The sequence below is a fragment of the Spermophilus citellus genome, assembly GCF_964194105.1.
Source record: "Spermophilus citellus genome assembly, chromosome: 3".
Classification (NCBI taxonomy): Eukaryota; Metazoa; Chordata; class Mammalia; order Rodentia; family Sciuridae; genus Spermophilus; species Spermophilus citellus.
The window spans coordinates 22,837,520-22,859,782 of record NC_138184.1 but is presented as its reverse complement, the minus strand read 5'-3'; the positions used below and the strand labels follow the sequence as shown (position 1 = coordinate 22,859,782).

The following is a 22,263-nucleotide window of genomic DNA, read 5'->3' as shown; positions in this document are numbered from 1 at the left end:
ACTGATTGTGTGTGGTTTCATGTGACTCTTCCCAGTTGGATAATTAGACTGAACTTGATGCATGAATTATAGAAAGTGATGTAAAGTTCTGATTCCAAATCTAGGCGACCTTGATAGATTAAAGAGGACAGATTAAATAGGGTCACATATTCTTTGCAATTCTAATCTACAGGTTGAATCTCTTTCCCTACCCTTGACCCAGCTGGTTTAGTGATTTCCTTCAACCTATTAGATGCTATGGAAGCAACATGAGATTGCCAAGGCTACAAAGCAAGAAGCTTTGCAGCTTCCCTCAGACCATCTATGAATGCTTCCACCATGTCAAACAGCCTGAGTCTCTTTGAGAATGAGAGGCCTGTGGAGAGGGAGGGCCTCAACCCCAGTCAAAGCTCCAGCCATGTGTGTGAGTCTAGTTGACACCAGTAGAACCCAGCTGAGGGCCAACCCTCAGAAAAGAGGGTAAATGAGAGCACCGTTCTTTTAAGTCACAATTAGATTATCTGGCAAAAACTAATTCACTGATAAGACTTTTTATTAATTAAAGACTAATTAATTAACCTTTCTTCTTCATATATCTTCATACTACTATGAGGGCAGCATGCTCATCATTATTATTTTATATTATAATGTCTATTATTTCTTGAGTTGAATCACAGTTTAATAACTACATTTTACAAGTATGTTGACTTATAGGGATTTCAGGGTCCACTTAAGAGAGTTTGAGTTAGCTATCAGATGGGCTTACCACTAATTTTGTAAACAGAACTTATAGAAACAGTTTTACCCATGTCTTTATTATAGATATTTACAGCTTCTTTTCAGGCTATGTTGGCAGTGCTGACTCATAGCAACAAAGATCTTATGGCCTCCAAACCTAAAGTATTTAGCATTTGGTCCTTTGCAGGAAAAGTTTGTCAGTCCTTGATGTACACCTCATTTTGAAAGACAGTCTTGAAAGAAATCTAAGAGCTATTAAGTGTGCTTTCTTTTTCTTAAAACTTACCCAACTCTTGGTGATTATCTCGTCATTTGAGTAAACACCGATTTAGATAGTTTAATAATAAAACTTTGATGAAATGATTATTTTAATTTCTGACACTTCGTAAACCACTGAAGACAAACATAACTGCTTTAAATGTTTCTGTGGAGGTGTTGAACTTTTTTTGGTGCTGCATTGTGTCATGTAAATCCATTGTCCTGACAGCTTTGCTGATAAAACTGAAGCTGGAATTAATATCCATTATTGAAAGGTCATTGCACAGGGATGAGCCAGCAGCCAGTTTTAAAATGTTAATAACTCTGATATTTTTCAAATACAAACAAAAGGTTCTATTTGGTTTTATAATTCTTTCCCCAAATGTTTCACTTAAAAATGAAAATGTTTAAGGAAAAAGTTTAAACTGAGTAACATACTATAGTTGCATGCTGGTGATAATGTCAGTGCACCTACTCATCAGTATTAGTGCACACTGCGTCAGACCTAGCAGGCAGCAGGCATGGTATTGAGGCCCTCCTATGTTATCTGCCATGCTTAACTAATTCTAAATATCATGATCAATAACTTTCCTATGTTCATATATGAATACATAACTAGTGAAATGTCATATCATATACAACCATAAGAATGGGATCCTAATTAGGATTTCAGAAGTTATACTCCATGAGGGTATAATATCCCAAAATATACTCTACTATCATGTATGTCTAAAAAGAATTTAAAACTTAAGAACACCATTATTTTATATATATATTTTTTGGTGGGGGGTACCAGGGATTGAATGCAGGGGCACTCAGCCACTGAGCCACATCCCCAGCCCTCTTTTGTATTTTATTTAGAGACAGGGTCTCACCAAGTTGCTTAGTACCTCACTTTGGGTGAACTTGTGATCCTCCTGCTTTAGCCTCCCAAGTACTGAGTTTACAGATGTGCACCACCACACATGGCCAAGAATGTATTTTATTGTATGTTTATGTCACCTGTTTTGTTACTTGGTACTTCAATTCATGCTTAATGCAGATTTTCTTTGAGACTTTGATAGAAGTTTTGTTCATATGTTGTCTCTATATTCACATAAAGAGGAAAACATGAGTAAAATTAGTTGGCTAAGATGTTCTAGAGAACACTTCCCATTTAGTACCTGATGCTTTTCATTTTCAACTCAGAACCGTCGATGTTCATATCTTCCGACATCTTTTGTTTCTCCAGAGTACTAGAGCGTGTCCAGAGTACTCTGAGGTCTCCAGGTTTCCATCCAGGGTGCTCACCCCATTCTGCAAGGTACAATGTGCATGTGGCAGCAGCAGTAGCTATGTCAGGACCACCATGTGGGCTGCAGTGGTTGAGGTACTGATTTCAGAAACACCTCAATATGAGGTGGGGAAACATGTGCCTTAGAACTCATCCTTATGGCTACTTGTCCCTTGCTGTTGGTGTGTTGGTGCAGTTGGACACTGACTGATACGATGTTTTAATGAGACACTTAAGTCCAGAAAATAATCATTTCTCCTTTATATTACAGTTCACTTATACTGTGGTGATTTTTAGAATATCAGAATTAGAATTAGTCCTGCAGGTTCGGAAATAAAAATTTAATCCTGTACAAAATGTAATGAATATATAAACCAATGAGGAAGCCAGAATTTGACAGAAACAAAGATTCACAAAAAAACTTCATCAAATATATAGGGCAGCAAATTGTCCAAGACTCTTCACGTGACCATACTCCACTGATTCTTCACATACTCAAGGTTTACAAATATTCATAGGATCTTTCACCAACTTTGGAAAAATAAACCCTTGCATTTAGCAGCTAGGGGGTTCTGAGAGCAGGATAACATGAAGCCAAGTCAGATCTGGGCATTCTGAGGACTAGGATCAGGTAGTTTTTAAGGACACAAATCTTCCCATCCCCTCCCTCCTGGAGTCTGCCAGCAAGAGGCAGGATGGAGTTCCTGGCCTCTCTGGAATCCCAGAAGCCCCTACTCTTCCTTGCTCCACCACACTCACAGCCCCACCGCCCTTCTCAGGCTCAAGATCACCTGTGCTCATCAGGACCGTTGTCTCTACTTGTGCTGAGGCGAGAGGATTCCCAGGTCATCCTCTTTCTTTCTCTCCTGCAGTCTAAGCAGCAAGAGGATTTACATATTCCGTTTGGAGTTCATAGTCAGTTATCAGAAAAATCCCTCAGATTGTCCACTTCTCTTCACATCCCTTTACCTTCTGACTTTATGTGAAACCTGCCTTGCAGAGAACCTTGTCTCCTCTGCAGGCCTTCAAGTGAGAGAATCCCTCTGCCTCACAGCTTTTACCACAGAGCTTTCATGGTATTCCTTTCTTCCACACCGGTGCTATTGGACCAAGGGTCAGCAAACTTTCTTAAAAGGCCATTTGGTAAAATATTTTAGCATTTGTGGACCACATAGATTTTAACTACTCAATACTGCCATTACTGCACAAAACCAGCCACAGTCAATACCAACATGAAGAGACTTATCTATGTTCCAATAAAACTTTATTTGTAAAAGTAAGCAGACAATGGTAGGCTGTAGTTTACTGAATCTCAGATCAGCAATCTGCATCACCTACTTCACCCACAACTGCCATCATCCCAGACCACTACACATCACTTCACCTAGTTCCCTGAAGGTCACTGTTACTCTCTCCAATGCTACTTCTACCATAATTATTTTTCTGATTTCCACTTTATACTCCAGGTTTTGAGACTGAAGGGTGTTATGCTTAGGGGAAGGGGAGGGACTACAAGAAGAAAACAAAATTTGTGAATGTAAAGTTGTCCCTGAGCCCCTGAGCCCTAAGCTTCACAGCTGTAGGGTAAACTCACCTCTGTCCCCTGGGTGCTCTGACTTGAAAAATCCATTCAATACAAATTTCAGGAACCACCTTGATCACCTTACAGACAATCCTTCCTGACTTCTTAATTCTCTAAGCTCCTGCCCTCAGAGATTAATCCTCTGTCCCACCTCAGCCATGTGATCCTAAGCTTTCATGGGTCAGCAGCTTCACACCTCTGTAAGCTCACTTTCAGCCATCTGACTCCTCATACGCTGTCTTAGCTAGCCAGCAGAGCTACTCAGAGTCTAAACAGCATTATTCTGCATATCCTGCTTCTGTGCCAGAGGCAGAGTGGAGATTGTTTTGAAGGGGTTCATGGTGGTCTTTTTTTTTTTTTTTTAAATTGGAGTGGACATCAATGATCTACAGGAAACTAACATTAGAAGAACTATACTGTTCAAAGCATCAGCAGCTGGCACTAATAAGGAGTTTGGAATTCCTCAAAAACTCCCATTCCAGAGCATTACCAAAGTTTGATTTATATCACACCTCCCATGTCAGGGCTGGAGCGGGGAGCCCATCTGAGAGAAAAAGCCCACATCCATGGCATTTGTTACAAAAATCATTGGCAATTTTTTAATATCAGTTGCCTGAGGCTCAAATATCAATTGAGGCAAAATAAAAAATCATCTAGAAACTTAAAAGGAAGATCTGTGGAAGAAATACCTATATATCAGACTTTCAAACACTTAGATATATTCTTGAGGGAATCTACAAGGCTGTGTGCATGCATAGCCCTATGCACATGACTGGGAAAGCAGAGGCCAGTCTCTCTCCTCCCGCTGATGCCCTGCACAGACATGTAAATTGCATTAATATTGAAGGCACGTCTCCAACACATACAGTCTTTTGGCAAAGACTGGGAGACATGATGATTTAAGAAAATGTCTGTCCAGTCATTAGCCGACCACTGAGCTAAATGAACAGAAACTTCTGTGGCCAGATACTACAGGGCATATAGACTTTACCAAATTAATGCCAAAATGTCCTTATGCAAACAAACAATTAAAAAGGCAATAACAAAATAGCCTTATGGCAGGATCTACTTTCCAGAGTTGACACATTATGTCATCTGAGATATCTACTTTTCGACAAAAAAAAAAAAAATCATAAAACATTCCCAAAAACAAAAACTAAAAAAATATGACCCCCACACAGGAAAAATGTGCATAAACACTTTTTATGGAAGACGCACATGCTGGACTTACTGGACAAAGATTTTAAAACAGCAATATATAAAGAATTATAGAAAACCATATCTAAACACTTAAGGGAAACAATAAAAATGTCTCTCACTAAATAAAAAATAACAACAAAGAGAAATTATGAAAGAGAATCAAATGTAAATTCTAAAGTTGAACAGCACAATAAGTGGAATAAAAAATTCTCTCACTGATCTTAGAAATAAAATTACAAGTGCATGCCAATAAATCAGTTAAGGTAGATGAATTTTTAGAAAGACAAACTATTAAACATGACTCAAGAAGAAATAGAAAATAGACTTATGACCAAGAGATTGGCTTTATAATTTAAAAAACCCACAAAGCATATGGATATAAGCAAGTATGGTTTACTGACTGTAATAACCCAGGGGCCATCTTTAGAGATTAGAAACTAGAGCGTACTCTCTAGCCCCTAAAAATTCTGTCCTTTGCACACTGAAAGTACAGCTACATAGACATAAAATTATCTAAAATCTCATATGACAAAAGATCAGTTTAAGGATTTGTGATAAGGATCTTGTCATTTAAGTAAGTCTAGACATACATGAGGTTCATTGGGTATATTTCTCCCAATGTAGCTTCTTGAATAGCTTCTTTCAATCCTGAAGCCCTGTGAACTTTGAACACAAATTATCTGCTCCTCTACATTCCCAAACTGTAATGATGAGACACAGAAAGAACAAAATACTACAGACCCACTCGCTTAAAAAGAAAAAAAAAGGAGGAGGAGGAGGCATTAGAAGCTGAAATGTTGGTGGACACATTTTCTTAGTTCTCTTTATGCCAAGGGGGAACATATGTTTTGCTTTGGACAAAATTCTGCTCCCTGAGAATGTTCCTTTCTGGCTCTATCTTCTACCATCTGAATCATTCCTCCTTTTCCTTAAGATTGAACTATATCTGTGGATGAGGAAATTACTCAGCCCAATTCTGTTCATACAATTTTGGAAGGCCTTGAAACCTCTTAGCATTCTGAAAAGCAATGTCACTGTCTTTAGCCCCCACTGGTGTACTTCTAGCAATATGGTTCTATTGAAAACATTGTTATTTCCTATAAGCCACTGATGTTTACTCCAAAAAACAAGAGCCCACCCATTAATTCCTTTAAACATTGTCCATGATAACTTTGGCAGAGAATCGGGTTACTGTGGGAATAATGCTGTTAAGATACCGAGTATCCCTGGTAGCTAGCTGAGACAGTGTATGAGGAGTCAGATACCTACAAATAAGACCATAGAGATGTAAGGCTACTGACACAAGAAAGCATGGGGTCACATGGTTGAGGATCACATGGTTGACTAAGAAGTCAGGCAAGGAAGGATTATCTATAAGGTGTAATCTAGGTGGCTACTGAAAATTTGTGTTCAAAATAAAGTACTGTTTTAGTGTGGGAAATTCTCATGAGGCTATATTGAAGTGATTTAACTGTGGAAAACTGAGTATACACTGAAATGAATTTGTTCAAATATTTATATTAGTGATTATTTCAATGTTTTCAGATATCATTTCAGATGACTCAACATGAATGAATGAAAGTCATGCTACAAGATGAAAAAAATATATTCAATAACTTGTTAGAGTTGGAGCATAGGTAGATATGCCCTGAAGCTCATGAAGCATGAGTGTCAGGGGTCCTCAATACTTGAATGGTTCTAAAAACATAGAAAGTGTAGGGGTGGGGAATTTTATGCTTTTAAAATAAAAATTAAATAAGCCATCATTAAGACCAAACATGGGAAAGAATGCATTCTCCCCATCAAAAGCAAACAAAGAAACCTACAACAAGTCACAATTAAGAATGCACAAAACATGAGCAAAGAACTTAACTAGCACAATTAGAGAACAATATGCCATAACTGAGCTAGGATGAATTAAATATTAGGTAATCTATTAAATATAATCCATCCAATGAACAGATTCAAGAAAAATCATTTGATAGTTTTCATAGAGGCCAAAAAAGAATTTGATAGAAGTCATTATTTATTCTTGATTACAAAAGAAAACAGATAAATTTAAAATGGATGAGTATTCTTGATCCGGGGGAAAAAAATCTGAGATAAAACCAAGATAATATTCTCTATCCCATTCTCATTGTTTCTTGCAATTAGATGAGAGGAAAACATGGAGTTATGAAAATTGAGGGAAAAACTATCATTATTTATAATTATGATGATTATGTAACTGGAAAACTGGAAGAATCGTCTAAAAACTATTATGACAAATTCTAAAATTAGGTACAAAATACACAGAAATCAAAAACTTTCAAATGCACATTTTTTTAAATTAAAAAAGACATAAGCAAAAAAGTCCTAATTTTAAATAACAATTAAAGGACAAAATAACTAAGAAAAGATTAACTTAAGAAATGCTCAAAGTCTAAACCAAGAAAACTACAAAACATCACTGAGCACACACGTGTCCTGAATAAACAGGAAAATGTAACTTGCTTTTAGATTCAATACGGCTTGGTATAAGCATAAATTGGCACATTACTTAGAATAACCTGTAATTATTGCCACGACTTACAAATGCACATACCCTTTGATCTAATAACTCCAATCTCAGGAATTTACCCTAGATATCATCTTGCTCCTATCTGAGAATATGTATATATTAGATTATTCATTGCACAGCTGTCTATAATAGCAAAAGATTGCGTATTATCCAATTTAGCGAATTATGCTATATTCATAAAACAAAATAAGATGCTGCAGTGTAAAAGAATAAAGATGTCTATGAACAAAACTCCACAATTGTTGGCAATGTTTACTATTGGAAATAAGTGCATAGTTCTCTTAGGGAAGGAAAAAAATTATCAACATTTAAGCATAATGCCTACATAGAAATAAAACTCGAAATTCTTATGGGCAAATGTCCAAACAGTCATTTTGAATCATTTTATTCATTGACAGATTTTGTCTGAGCTTTATTGTGAAATATTTTAATAAAATATTTTACTGGTCAAAAAGCAAAACATGCTCATGACTTAAAATATTGTACAGATTTGCATAAGATATAAAACAAACATACTCTTAACCCATCCAGTCTCATTTTTCAAGACTTTTTTGATTGGCAGACGTAAGTCTAAAAACTATTTCTTGGTTTATCACCTTCATTCCAGGAGTGATATCCCTATTGAACCCCACTTTGAATTTTTGCTGGCCACATCATTACTATTTCTAGATGCTTATCATGTATTTTGACTTACCAACTTTAAATAGTACTTCTTGATGCTCTGCTATGCAAGAGGAAGAAACTTACCAATGGACAAAACTCAACAGGATTAGACATTAATTCTAAGAAACAGTTACCTTGTTCATAAAGTAGCTTCATATTGGAATCTTTGCAGGCAACCAGATTGCTGAGTAGGGCAATCACACTTTGCATGGTATTACCCAGAATGCTCTCCTGATGTTCCTGTAATAAATTATAGTCTCCATTACAACCACATAGAAATAAAATTACATCATCATAAAGACAAATGAGATCAATACCTCCATTCTTCCCACAAGGTTAAAGAATTATTTTTTGCATTGTAATGACTCATATCCTTCAGGGTTAAGACTCTTGCCATCAGGAAGTTAAGTGAGCTGAAAGGCTGAGTAAATCACTCAAAAATCAGCCAGAGGTTTGCATGCATTCCTTGCCCAAGAGCTGAGCAAGAGCCACATGCTCCTTTGTGCTTTAGGTGGGTAATAAGTGAACAAAAACCAAGCATATGGAATTTAGAAGACCATACTTGAAAGTGAGGTTTAGATCACAAAAGAAAATTACTCTAAGAAGTATTTCCTCATTTTCCAGATTATCCTGGTACTGATAATTCTGAGATAAATTTAGCCTTGTACATCCATGTTGTAATATGACTTATTTTATTACTGCTTCAGTGCAATAAACTACATTTGGGACCTAAAGAGTAGATTTTGCTTTCTTCACTACACTTTTCTTCACTGCAGAGTGTAACTTAGGTCCTTAAGAGAATGTGGAAATGGAGTAATTCTTCAGTTTCTTCTCCTCAATTTAAGGACAAATAAGGTAATTTCTTAGTAGTTTGTAAAGAAGCAAAAAAAAAAAACTTGCTTTTTTTTGTTCCCTTTTTCATTCCTCTTTTTTAAGAATTAAAAGCAGATTAAATTAGATTTAAAATTTTTCATGATTCAAAAATGAAGAAAAATTCTTTAAGCTCCAGAAGTAGGATGAGGCAATGAGATGCACAAGGTGCAAAACTCAGGCAGTCTTCACGTATAGGCTCACACAAGTATTCATTGAGAGCTTCCAAAAGCCTAGCTGGTCCCCTGCCCTGTAACCCCTCTACTGAAAGCTAGACCCATCCCAAGAAGTAACAAGTATGCCAATTGGGTAGGCTCTATTTAAGCCTTGTCCTATTTTTCTCTTTCTTCCTCATACATAAAGAAATATATGGTTTACTCTGCTTTTAAAAAATATAAATCACATTTATTAATTCATTTAATTAATGAATGAATAGCTATTTTGTGCCAGGTACTGTTCTAGGAAATGGAGATATACCAGTGAACAAAAACAAAGTCACCTGTTCTCACATAATAGACCACAAACAACAATATGATAAATAAATTGTCCACTGTGTGAGAAGGTAACAATGATCTGGCAAAAAAGGGACAGCAGGAACACAGGCTTGAGAAGGCAGTGGGGCAGTCCATGATTTTAAATTGGGTGGTCAAGGTGAGACTAAGAAACTGTCACTTTTAAGAAAATTTTATCTTTTATACATGCTAAAACATCTTCGAAGTGCTGGGATTAATTCATGCTAAATAAACTTCTTTCAAAATAACTTTATAATTATGTTACAAAGATAACATGCAGTTTCCACAGATCTTCACACAGATTTCCTGATACCAGTAAATATTACCATCTTAACTAACCATAAAACCAAGAAATTAACATATAGTACTAATAAGTAAATTACAGTCTCTATATAAATTTCACCATTTTTTCCTTACTGTCCTTTTCTGTTCCAGAATCCAATCCAGGATCCATGTTGCCTCTGGGGTTAATTCATTTTTGCAGCAAATATTTACTAGGTGCCAACTGTTCTAGATACTGGCTTATATCAGTAAACAAAACAGAGAAAACAAACCACCAAAATTCTTCCCCTATTGTTTACTTTGTAGCAGAAACAGAAGACAATAAACAACAAACATCATATTACATGACATATCAGAAGGTAATGGGTGGTATGGGAGAAAGGAAAACAGCAAAAGGAGTTTGGGGAAAGGTGGTTTGAAGGGAAACTTGCTGTTGAATACAGCAAGCAAGCACAGCTCCTTCAGAGGACAACATTTGAGTCAAGATTTGAAGGGAGGGGTGGTGTTTTTCTTTTAATACACAACTAGGTATATTAGCTAATTTGTTTTAGGATTGTATTCTAAAGTGACATTGCCCTATGAGTGACATCTTTGTCTGATTTTAGTGTCAATGTCATGCCTGCCTTGTCCATCCATTTTATTGCATTGGTATTTATTGTACACCTAATCTGAGAGATTTGGCAGAAGAACTCATTCATAAAAGCTCTGTATATCTTTGCTAGATCTTTAAATTTTTTTTAAATCTTCTACATAGTTTATCTATACCTTACCTCAGGTTGGGTCAAATCCATTCTCCTCAAAAATCCTCTATAATGTCTTGAGTTTTCAAAGACATTATAATAAAATCCACACATACTTTTCACTTACATCTTCACAAATCTTCTCTAAAAACCAATTTACATTGTCCTTTATACCATATCCACTATCTTGTGGGTCAGACTCACCAACATTTTGTTTATACTATTGGACTTTTCAAGAAACCATCTTTCCTTTTTTTGCTTTGAGTGAGTCATTATGAATGTCCACAAATGTTCCCCTACTCTGAGGTATACAGTAGGACGGCATTCCCTTGCCTGTTTGTAACTGGAAATGACAAAGAGACTTCCTTCGGCCAATTAAACTCATCTGGGCAGAAGCTCTAAGAAGTCAGTGAGGGCATCATCATCCTACCTTTCCTCTTGCTCCTGGGACCTTCCAGATGGTAAAATGTTATGTAGAGATGTGGTGTCCCCCAAAAGCTCACGTTTGAGACAATGCATGAAGGTTTGGAGGAGGAATGACTGGATTATAGCCTTAATATAATCAGTGGATTAATTTCTACTGGGATTAACTAAGGGGTAACTGGAGGCAGGTGGGGTGAGGCTGGAGGAAGTGGCTCATTGGGGCATGGCTATGGGGTATATATTTGAAGCTGGCGAATGTAGTCTCTCTCTGCTCACATGATGTGAGCTGCTTCCCTCTGCCACACTCTTCCACCATGATGTTCTGCCTCACCTTGAGCCCCGAGGAATGGAGCCGGTTTTCTATGGACTAAGACCTCTAAAACCATGAGTCCTCAAACAAAATTTTCCTCTCCTAAAATTGTTCCGGTCAGATCCTTTAGTCACAGCAGAAAAAAAAAAACTGACTAAAACCGAGAGTCACCAACAGCCTGGCTCCCAGAGTAAGAACATGAAGCAGGCCAGGAGCCCCTTAATATACACCTGGTTTCCAGAACTTACAAAAATGCCAATACTGCATATGGCTCTGAAACTCTTCTCTCAACTGACTTGTACCTCCCACTGATGAGAGCTACTTGATTTCATATGGGTTTTACCACCTACATCTTGGTTTAATTTAAGACCAGCTGGTTCTTTCCAAATACTGATGCCTAAAAACTTCTAGCTTTAGAAGCACCCACTTAAGAGCACTTTTATAGTGGATGTTAATGTTTGACTGTTTCTCTGACACCAGCTTAAGAAGATTAATGTGAAAGCAATGGTCTGCCACCAGTTTCATCTAATTATTCTTACAGTTGGTTGGAAGGAAAGGGTGATTAATAAGCACCAAGATGTCACTACATGTTATTCATGATAAAGTAACTAATGATACATAGGAAACTTATACTTGTGAAGGAAAGTAAAGCTAATAAATCTTTTATTTTTGGTCTTGTTTGGTAAAATGACACATACTGTTCCTTATTTAAAGGCCCTTCTATCAGAAAACATGGGTCAGTCTCACTGGAGATAAACCTATTTGATAAACATGGGTTTTTTTATGACTAAATGTGCCTTTTCTATGATACTCTTGACAGTATTTTCACTCATTCTGAAGCCAATACTTTTCCTGTGTTCTTGGGGTGAGTGCCACATATTGATACAGGTATTTTCTTTTGGTATAAAAGCCCTTGAAAGCTGTTGCCTTCAGACACTGAGAACCCAGGATCAGATCCTAGCAAACAAGGTCCTGGCTGCTGTCCTGAAAATCTTGGATGCCTACAGATAGAAGGCTACTGCCAACCCTACCACTCGATCTACAGAGGTGTATGACACTGAAGCATGCCCTGGTTACCAGCACCCCCACTAGTGTTATTACTAGGGGTATTTTGTGCATCATTACCAAAAAATATCAATTTATACCTCAGTCTTATCTGAATTTGATGCACAGAATAAAGAAGAAATTAATCATCCTGCAACCACAACTGGTTTCCTTTCCTAGACACTATTTAAAACATTATTTCTTCTTGTTGTTGGGTTTTAACCATTCATAGATCCTGAACTTTATTCAGCATAAAGTGAACTCTATTTAAAAAATTACAGAATCACCTTTACTTGCTTTTCCTCTTATAAGCATCCATTATTCTAAACAGCATAGATGAGGGAGACTTCAGAACACAGTAACTGCTCCTGCTCAAGATGAGGACATGGTTCTCTAGGGGAACTAAGACAGCTATTGCTAAGGACTAGATCATAATTTCCCCGGAAAGAATGCTAAATACATGTGAAGAGCAGTTGAGAAGGTGTAAATGTGAATTAAACACACTTCTATTAACTTTTATCAAATTCAGTTATTTCATCTCTCTCAGCAACTTTAATAAGATTTGTTCTTGTTCACAACCATATTAGCCTACAAGGGATAAATTATGCATTGAAAAGCACCACATTTACTTGTTAAAGTCAGAGTGGAAGATTATACAAAGGGAGAAACATGAGAGTAAATATGTGGGACAGAGTTCCTCTTGGGCATGTCTGAGAGACTGGTGGAAGGAGATAAGGGACACATAAGTTTGGTTCAAAGACTGCAGGCTAATGTTGGAGGGGAGGGATGGTTCTGATCAAAGACTGTGTCATCATTAGATGCTCCTCTGGGACAGCCCCTTCCTTTCCTCCAAATTTACGTCCCAGGGTAAAGGACAATAACAAAAGGCTGAGTAAAATCCTTTTTTTTTCCCTCCAATCCCCATAGCTCACTAATAAAGCATGGAGTCCATAGCACTGGTATCCTGATATGTTTAAGGAGAGTGGGGGGAGGGAAAGGAGACAACAGAAGCAGGTGATGACCTGCAACAGGACCTTCAGAACACAGGGCTTAAGGCACTGGCAGCACAGGGTCATTCTTGTCATGTGGCAGGAGAGCAGTCACATGGGCCTGAGCAGAGACAAGGCAGCACTGAAAATGCACTAAGAATCTTCTGAGCATTGTGGCCTGTATTCCAGCACTCCCCTACATCATCTCAGTTCATGCTTATGAAAGCAGGGTCACGGTTGCAGTTCTCCTATTTTTACAGATAGGGACTAAGGTAGTCGGGACAAGTCAAACTTGTGAAGCTCTCTGGGATTTTGTCTGTGGATGGCAGAAGTTATGCCCTGATCACCATGGAGCATAGCCACATGACCCCAGGACTGAGGCTCCTCCTGAGGTTGCGGGGAGGTCACCCGGCCAACCAGTACACTCAGGTAACCAAAACCACTTGTGGCTCCACCAGATTATTTGGGATGAATTAAAAAGAGTCTGGAGTAAAGGGGTGGAAGGGACAGAGGAAGTACTGATTTCAGGCTGCTATGATAACACTCGTCTTTCTTCCTTTCATGCCACAATGTGCCGTGCCTTATACCACTAGGATCTTCTGGTTTCAAAAGAGCCCTTATTATTTATCACTATGCTGGAAAACATACAACCCAGGAATTACAATATAGATACTAGCAACTGCAGTAAAGAATGAATCAGCATATTACCCAAAAGAATAAAAACACACACCAGAACCATCATTAATAGCACAATTTTCAAACATCTGTATTAGCATTGGCTGATGGATGCTCTTACATCTTCTGTGAGGTGAGCTCACAGAACAGGCATTATTGATGCCCCAGAAAAAGCAATTCTGCTGTACTTCATGACGAAAATATTTAACTCACAATGTCTCAAGTTTTCAATTCTGCAAATACTTCAATGAAATTTACACAGGTGCATTAAAATAAGTTGGAAATCATAATCTAGAGCTTTATTAATTAATAACATACTGGAATATATTTTACTATATTTAAGTTTTCATAAGTGTTACACATCTTTTAACAATAGGACAAAATGTATTAACTCCTTTATCCATAATCCATCAATAAGCACAGCTGACCCAATTTGTGTGCCTATCACCATAGTATGGGGACATTTAATAAACAGAACAGTTGAGAGCTCTAATAAAATATAGCATTTGCCAGCAGAGATAATTAGAATTGAAGGAGCAAAATTCTAGTGTTTGGCAACACAGATGAAACAACTTCATTAAAATGTACAGCTTCAGCAAATGAAAGGCAGGAGAGCACTGGACCCTGAAGAATCGGCCTTCTCAACACTAATTGCTTCAGTGCTTTAAGAGGACAGCTCTGAAATACCAAGGGCACAGCAAGGAAATGCCAGTAAAAAATGACCAGCCCGGGCTGGGGATGTGGCTCAAGCGGTAGCGTGCTCGCCTGGCATGCGTGCGGCCCGGGTTCGATCCTCAGCACCACATACCAACAAAGATGTTGTGTCCGCCGAGAACTAAAAAATAAATATTAAAAATTCTCTCTCTCTCTCTCTCTCTCTCTCTCTCTCTCTCTCTCTCTCTCCTCTCTCACTCTCTCTTTACAAAAAAAAAAAAAAAAAATGACCAGCCCTTCCAAAGTGGCCTCACTATAGACAGGGCCTTACACTTCATTCTAATACCTGATAGTGTAAGGACCACTGAAAGACCTCACATATCGCAAACTGAAAGTATGATAGGCTTGTTGAAGCATTGCTCACAAAATAGCTAAGATAAAGAAACAATCCATATGTGTGTCCATTGACAAATGGATAAAGAAAAAGTAAAACATAGAAATACATATATGATATTAATGTGACACGATATAAATGTGATATGCATATAGTGCATATAAAACAGATAAATGTGATGCATGTATAGTGACTATAATGGAATATTATTCAGTCTTTAAAAAGACAACTGCCATTTTCCACAATATAAATGAACCTGGAGGCTCATATGCTAAATTAAAGTAAGCCAGGCACAAAAAGAAAAATATTGCATGATACCATTTCTACATGAAATCTTTAAAAATTAAAGGCTGAATATACAGAAATAGAGGATAGAACAATGGTTACCACAGATGGAGATGGTAGGGAGAAAATGCAGAGATGTACGTCAAAGTAGACCAAATAGTAAATATGTACTGCACATACAAGAACTACAGTTAATAACACTCCTTCATATTGGGGGTTTTTGTGAATTAAGTGAATTTGTTGTTGTTGCTGCTGGGGCTTGAAGCCAGGACCCTGTGCATGCAAAGAACATGCTCTACCACCAAGCTACCTCCCCAGCTAAGTACATTTCTGCTGCTTTTGTCATAAAAGAAACTATGTGAGATAATTCATGTTACACTAATTCACTACAGTAATGGTTTACAATCAATGTGTATCCCATAACATCAGGCTGTAAAATTCAAGTATACATACCAATTTTTTTTAATTTAGTACAAGGTCTAAGAAGTCAAGGTAGAAAAACTTTTGTCAACTGAAACTAACAATGAACTATGGCCACTCTCTTCTGTCTTTGATGCAGGTCAGAATCTAAAAGAAAACAACTAAAAACTACAACTAAGCCTAGGTATAAGGATCCAGACAGAAAGAAGAGCAAAAATGCATTGAAGTATTGTGCACATAAATATCTATGATCACCTGGACAGAAACACATAACACTTTCTATTTAGCACATATTTAGATTACATTTCCTGAAGGAAAAAAAAAGTATATTTTTCTAAGAATGCTAACATACCACCCACACACTTGTACAACAGCACCAGGATGTGATGGTGTTCCCCCTCATTGTCCTTTGCAATTACTCTATTCGGCTAAATTCCGAGATATAAGAATACCAAGCTCAGAAGACAGCCTTCACAGAACTCAAGTGAACTCTCTCTCAGGGAAAGAGGACTCTTGTGCAGGTTACTGATTTCTCACAAGGCGGTTCCAGAGGCAGCTCACAGTCAAGGGGATCTAAACTGAGCCCACTGCCTCCTTTGCCTTTGCACATTCTTTCATGATTCCTTCTTCAGTGAAAAGCCCCATAGCCTGCCCAGCTACTGTGGGAATCATGGGGACTGCTAAATCATTTGGACTTCTGCCTCTTGTTATTCTGCCTCATTCCTACAAATAGCCACAATATCCCCACTGTCACTGCCTGAGATTGAGCAGTCATCATTGTTGGCTGGTACCATCACAGCCCCTACAGAGAGTCCCTACTTCCCAGCACATGTCCTCAACTGGACTCTTTTCTAATGTAGCAGAGAATGTTCTCATTCCTGGGGCTTCAATCTAGGAGGCTGCAAGCCAACTGCCGGGGGGTGGGCAGTGGGTAAATTTACAGTAGGTTCAAGATCACTGTTCCCATGGTCTACTTTGTGTTTAAACCCCTGGTGACATTTAAAGTCCTGAAAAAAGGGGAGGCCACAAGAGTCATGGGGTGGCAGAAACAAGGATACTGATGCCCTAATGTTTTCAGTCCCACAGAGGTTATCATTCTATGGTTTTGGAAATAGTCTCATGACTTATTGGGCCTCGGGGCAAAGAAGAGGGAAAGGAGCAAGCTGAATTAAACTGAAAGAACACAGGGTAATTTAAATTGATTCAGTTATTCACCTCATAAATACATAGGTGGGACTTCTTGGGAAGAAAGGTCAAAAAATTTGGGGGTCCCAAGTGGAACTATTTGGGTTAGATGGTGTTGGGGCTGGGGCAATTGCCACTGGGCATTTGCTATACCAATTGCAAAGTCGTTTTTGAGCTCCTCTGCCAACATGGTCAGGGTTTCTGGGGCTTCAGCAGGCTCCTGCAGGAGCTGAGGAGGCTAAGGGAGAACCTAGTCACATGCTTTTCTCTCATCTGGAGCCAAAATTGCATGATGCTCTCCCACCATGAGTCTCTGGGTACAGGAGTAAGTCTCTTCTTTCATTTGAGGCATCATCATTTGAAGGTCTCCCTCCACTTTCTGATTAAAGACGCAAGGGAGTTTTAAATTATTTTAAAATTTGATTGACAGAGGCCCTCTAGCAGCAGATAATACAAGTTATAATTAGTGATACATTCCAGCTGGCACAACAGGGAGGGTTTGGATCAACTGGTACCATTTGCCAATCAGTATGCTGAGCTCATTTTTAGGATCCCAGTCCTCCGTCAAGGGCAACAACAATGTGCTGTGAATGCCCTTCTGGCAGGTTAATTGTGTCGCTTGGCTTTCCCAGCCCTACCCTTTCATGTTACTTAGGCTTCTAGCAGGAAGCTTCCATCCATTTGGCTCCTGACAGGGCCCTGTGCCTCAAGGCAGGTGCACTGGGCCAGAGCCAACGCTGCTCAGACAGGAGAGCCTGGCAACACAGCCAAAGGGAGGCTGCCAGCACCAGCATCCCTAGGGAGGGACTGTGCACCTTTCGTGTGTCTGTCTGGAGTGTTGAAAGACAGACCAAACTGCAGAATAATCCCCTGAGCTAAGACCCAGCCCAAGGAAGGGAGGACAAATGAGAAAATACAAATGTGCATCCTGACACAAAATTCCCATAGCCCTCTCCTTATATCCCTGCCACTGTGTATCCAAAAGTAAAATAATAATAAAATCTTAAACTAAAATCACTCTTAAAAATTCAGGCCAACTGTGGTTTCTGGGGGCATGGAAAGGTTGCCCCTCTTGTGTGGGGTGGGGTGTTCATCACCTCCCTGGGCCTGCCTTTAGTGCAGCCCTTCACGTGAGTACAGTAAAGTGTTGCCCAATGCTGAGCCCCATGAGGGCAGAACTAGGAGTCAACCATGTCCCCAGGGCCTAGGCACAGTGCCCTCAGAAAAACTAAAAATTAAAGAACAATCTTGCTCAAAGTTGCTTAGGCCAATACAGCTGTGGGGAGGAGCAGAGACAGTTTGAGAGAGGCTCCTTGAGGAAATTAATTGGTAAGCAGAAATTGCCTTCAATCCAGAAATTAATATGTACTGCACTCCTAAATTTCCTACATAATAGTGTGAAATAGAACTACAAAAGGATAAAAATGGCCTTTCTCAAAGTTTTCAAACAGTATCTACTTTTGAATAACATGTAATAAATGATAAATTCTGATATTTTTACTTGAAACATGTAAAATTACTGTCATGCTAAAATCATCATGTACTCATGAAGCATTTTTATCATCATGGGAAACCAGGCTCTTAAAATTCTGTAACACTGGCACAATTTTAATGTGACTTTCTGTAACTGGCTCACAAAGAAGTGTTTCTTCCTAAACAAAAATATTAAAATTGGTGTGAAAATGAAAAGACAATACCTACAACTATCATAAGACAGTTGTCAATCACAGGGGTCTTCTACTGTGGGAACGTACAACATTTGGCAATGGGAGTATCCCTTGTGTTGGTGCCCACAGCTCCTGTCTGGAAGAGGCCCTGGTAAATTCTGCAGAAAGACAACCTCAGTGGGCACTGGCTAGAAGTTTATTTAAACCTGAGGTTTGGTGAGCCTAAAGGAATGGAGCAACAGAGCAAAACTGGGCTGAAGAGCTCCAAGCCGTGATTTGCCCCAAACCAGCCAAAAAACAAGGTGCAAAACCAAGAATCATAGACTACCAGACCCTGGAAGAATCTCAGAGACCTGTGTAGTACAAACCTTTGATTTGGAAGATAAAGAAATTGAAATTCCGAGAAAGCAATGTAAGGAGTAAAGGCCAGGACTAAATCTCTAACTCAAAAGTGTACATTCCTTTCTCATCAACCTCACAGCCCCTCACGGTTCATTGCCTAAAAATCACACCAGGACATACAGAGCCAAGGACATGACTTTAAAAATGATTTTTAAAAATTTCCCCACACTGAATAATACTGTAAACGCTGTTCACTGGAGCTGCAGATTTGGTTGTTCTTAACCCCTGCTCCAGTAGGTCCGCTCTTACCTCCCAAAAGTAAGGAATTGGTCTGCTTTCCCTGAGTAAATGGGAACACCTCAATAATGCCACTGAACTCAATGCCCCAAAAGAAATACTTTCTGGATCTGATAGGATTTTTGAAACAGTTTTTGCAGAAAAAAGGCTGTCTCTAAGGAAGTGACAGCCATCTTCCAGTCAGAGATAAAATCTTAAACAAGCAGCACCTTTTTTCCAATAAATTATTCTGAGAAGATGACAAATCAGACACCAGGGGAACTGCATGCACATACATTGTGTCTTCAAAAATCAGCAGGGTAAGGCAGCCTGGATCTTTGTCACTCACCCTAGAATCTGCTGCATTTGGTATTTTATGCATGATCACATTTCTGTTCTTAATCTCCATAACCGAGGGCAATCACTTTTCTTTTCTTAGGCTCTACTTAGATAATAACCATTATATTTGTAATAATTACTCTTTGAAACATTCAACAAGCTCATTTTTGACCATACAATGACAGTAACCACACTATCTTGGAGAATATGTTGGGTGTGACAGGACAAATGATCCCAGAAATTTTTCAACTCCAAGATAATCTTTACTGACATTTATTATTATTAACTGGAATTAGAAAATAGCCTAAATATATGTATAAACTGAGCATGTTTACGTGGGTCAATAAAAATGTTAAAAGTTTCATGCTGGACAACCAGAGAGAGAATGAAGAATCCTGTGATGTGAAAGGTTTAGGGAGAAAGAATTAATACACTCAGACATATGCTGGGTAAAGAAAAAGCACAAGGAGATTCCAGGAATCAGAAGACTGATCAACCACATCAAGGGAGAAAGTGACCATACAGTGGCATGTCCCCATTTCTCAACTCCAGAAGAGAACTTGAGAGAGCTTCAATTATTTAGGCTAGGCCAGGTTGGGAGTCTACTAAGGGCTTTGAGACATCAGCTAAAATCCAACCATGCTCTTCAATATCTCCTCTAGATCAAATACCAATGGGTATCATAGCTATATGCTAAGTATCCAAGACTCATCTGAGTGTCCATTTGGTCATATCCACTGCTTCTGCATCAAAGCAGCAGTTCCACCAGTCCACGAGAATTCCCCTGAATTCAGAAATTGGGAGGAGGAGAAAGGGAAGGCTTTAGTGTTTCCATATTTTTTAACTGCTATATCCCCCCCAAACAAGGTTCAGCTTTAGGAACTTAGATTTCTAGAAGGTTTAATTAAACTTTCCTCATGCCAGTCCAAGAGAAAAATCAGAAAAACAAGTGTTAAGAATGAAGAGACACTGGAAGAATAGAAGCAAGAAAGACCAGGGAGGAAGAAAGGATAGGATAGAAGGAAAATGGAACAGATGGCTTTCTCTAGTAAAGAAAACTATATTCAAATATAGTGAGGCTGAACTCAGGTACAGTGCATGGTTTCTACAGGTGCTAAATCACAAGATCTTCAATTGCAATCAAAATTCACCTGATTCTAAAGCTGCCATTTCTTACTAAGATGACTTGACAGACCTAGTGTGGCCAGCCACTGGACACACCTCCAGTTGCTGAACATCATCAAAGAAATGTGCACAGAGACAGCAGCTCTTGAACCTATGCTTCAGCACTGCTGAGGGTCTTCCCAATGTGACCCACACCATTCTCCATAGGCAGGGAGCAGAAAAGCAAGCACAGTCTTTCTCTCTGATTCTCTTTACCTCCAAACACCAAGTTGTTTTTTGATTCATGAAGTACACATGTCAGGATTGCTTTCTTACCGCCACTCTCAGTTGGCTGGCCCCTGTGAGTACATAGAGTCATAATGCCACAGGTCCTCCTGCACATGAATTTTGATGAGCTGCCGCTGATTAAACACTTGGTCCTCTAAGGCTGACTGGCTGGCACAGAATCCTGTTAGTGTGCATGACAATAAACAGGTACACATGATGGTTGCCATGAGCCTGTATTGTATAGAGTGAGCACAGAAGGAATACTGGTCTTTAACAAAGGCCTCTGAGCTTCAGGAATATACATATACCATTCATGGAGAAGTGGACTTTATTATTACTTAATCTTATCAAATATCTTAAAATGTCACCTCTCAGGGTACAAAAGAAGCTAAATAAACCAACCAACTAAACAAACAACAAAAAAAACACCTGTTTTGGAGATACAAGAAATAATCTCTATATCAACATTAATACAGTTTCAATTCTGAACCATTTCACCATGCTTAGAAGCAGGTTCTGCTATACCAGGCTAGAGAATCCACCCAGAGAGAAAGCAAAGACCTAAGCTATAGCATCCATGTCTAGATTATCACCAGAACTAGTGATAATCACTAGATTATCACCATTAGGGGCAGGGAAAGGGGTACATGCTCAGGTAGCTGGAAACATTTTGTTTCAAACTCTGCAATGATAGCCAGCCTTTCCCCTACAGCAACTGACAGCACCCAGCTGCATCATTTTGCATCAGCTGCATTATCCAGTTGCACAGCTGGAAGCTCAACCAGACACAAACAGCATAAGATGCTGCAGATTATATATGGAGAAATGATGCTTAATAAGACGTGATCTGTTGGGGCCTCAAGGCGACTTTCAAGGTACTTTTTTGTATTAACATCATTTGATGCTAAATCCAATGCTATGTCTTTCCAATTACTCCCAGGAAAGAAGACAAAGAGAGAAATCTGAATGAGGTGTAAAAATGTCAAATTACAACATTTTTGAAGCTTTCTGACTGTATTCAAAATTTTAAAATTTTTGTACAATGTTATTGTTTGAATATAAGATGTCCCCTAAAGGTCCTGTGTTCATGGAGGAATACTGAAGGTGAAATGATCAGATTCTGAAAGCTGGGTAAACAAGAAGCACACTAATCAATCCACACTAGTTTGAGTGGGCTAACTGGGTGGCTAATTGTAGGCAGGTCGAGCCTG

The 22,263-nt window shown here is 38.7% G+C and overlaps 1 protein-coding gene across 1 annotated transcript in view; it reads right to left on the bottom strand.

Annotated features, from left to right (window-relative positions):
• Window positions 1-22,263, bottom strand: part of ULK4 (unc-51 like kinase 4) — a 536,768-nt gene that overhangs the window by 235,245 nt on the left and 279,260 nt on the right. The window contains exon 32 of the mRNA XM_081284376.1: window positions 8,388-8,493. Coding sequence (XP_081140502.1) covers window positions 8,388-8,493 — 106 coding nt within the window. The remainder of the gene's footprint in view (window positions 1-8,387; window positions 8,494-22,263) is intronic.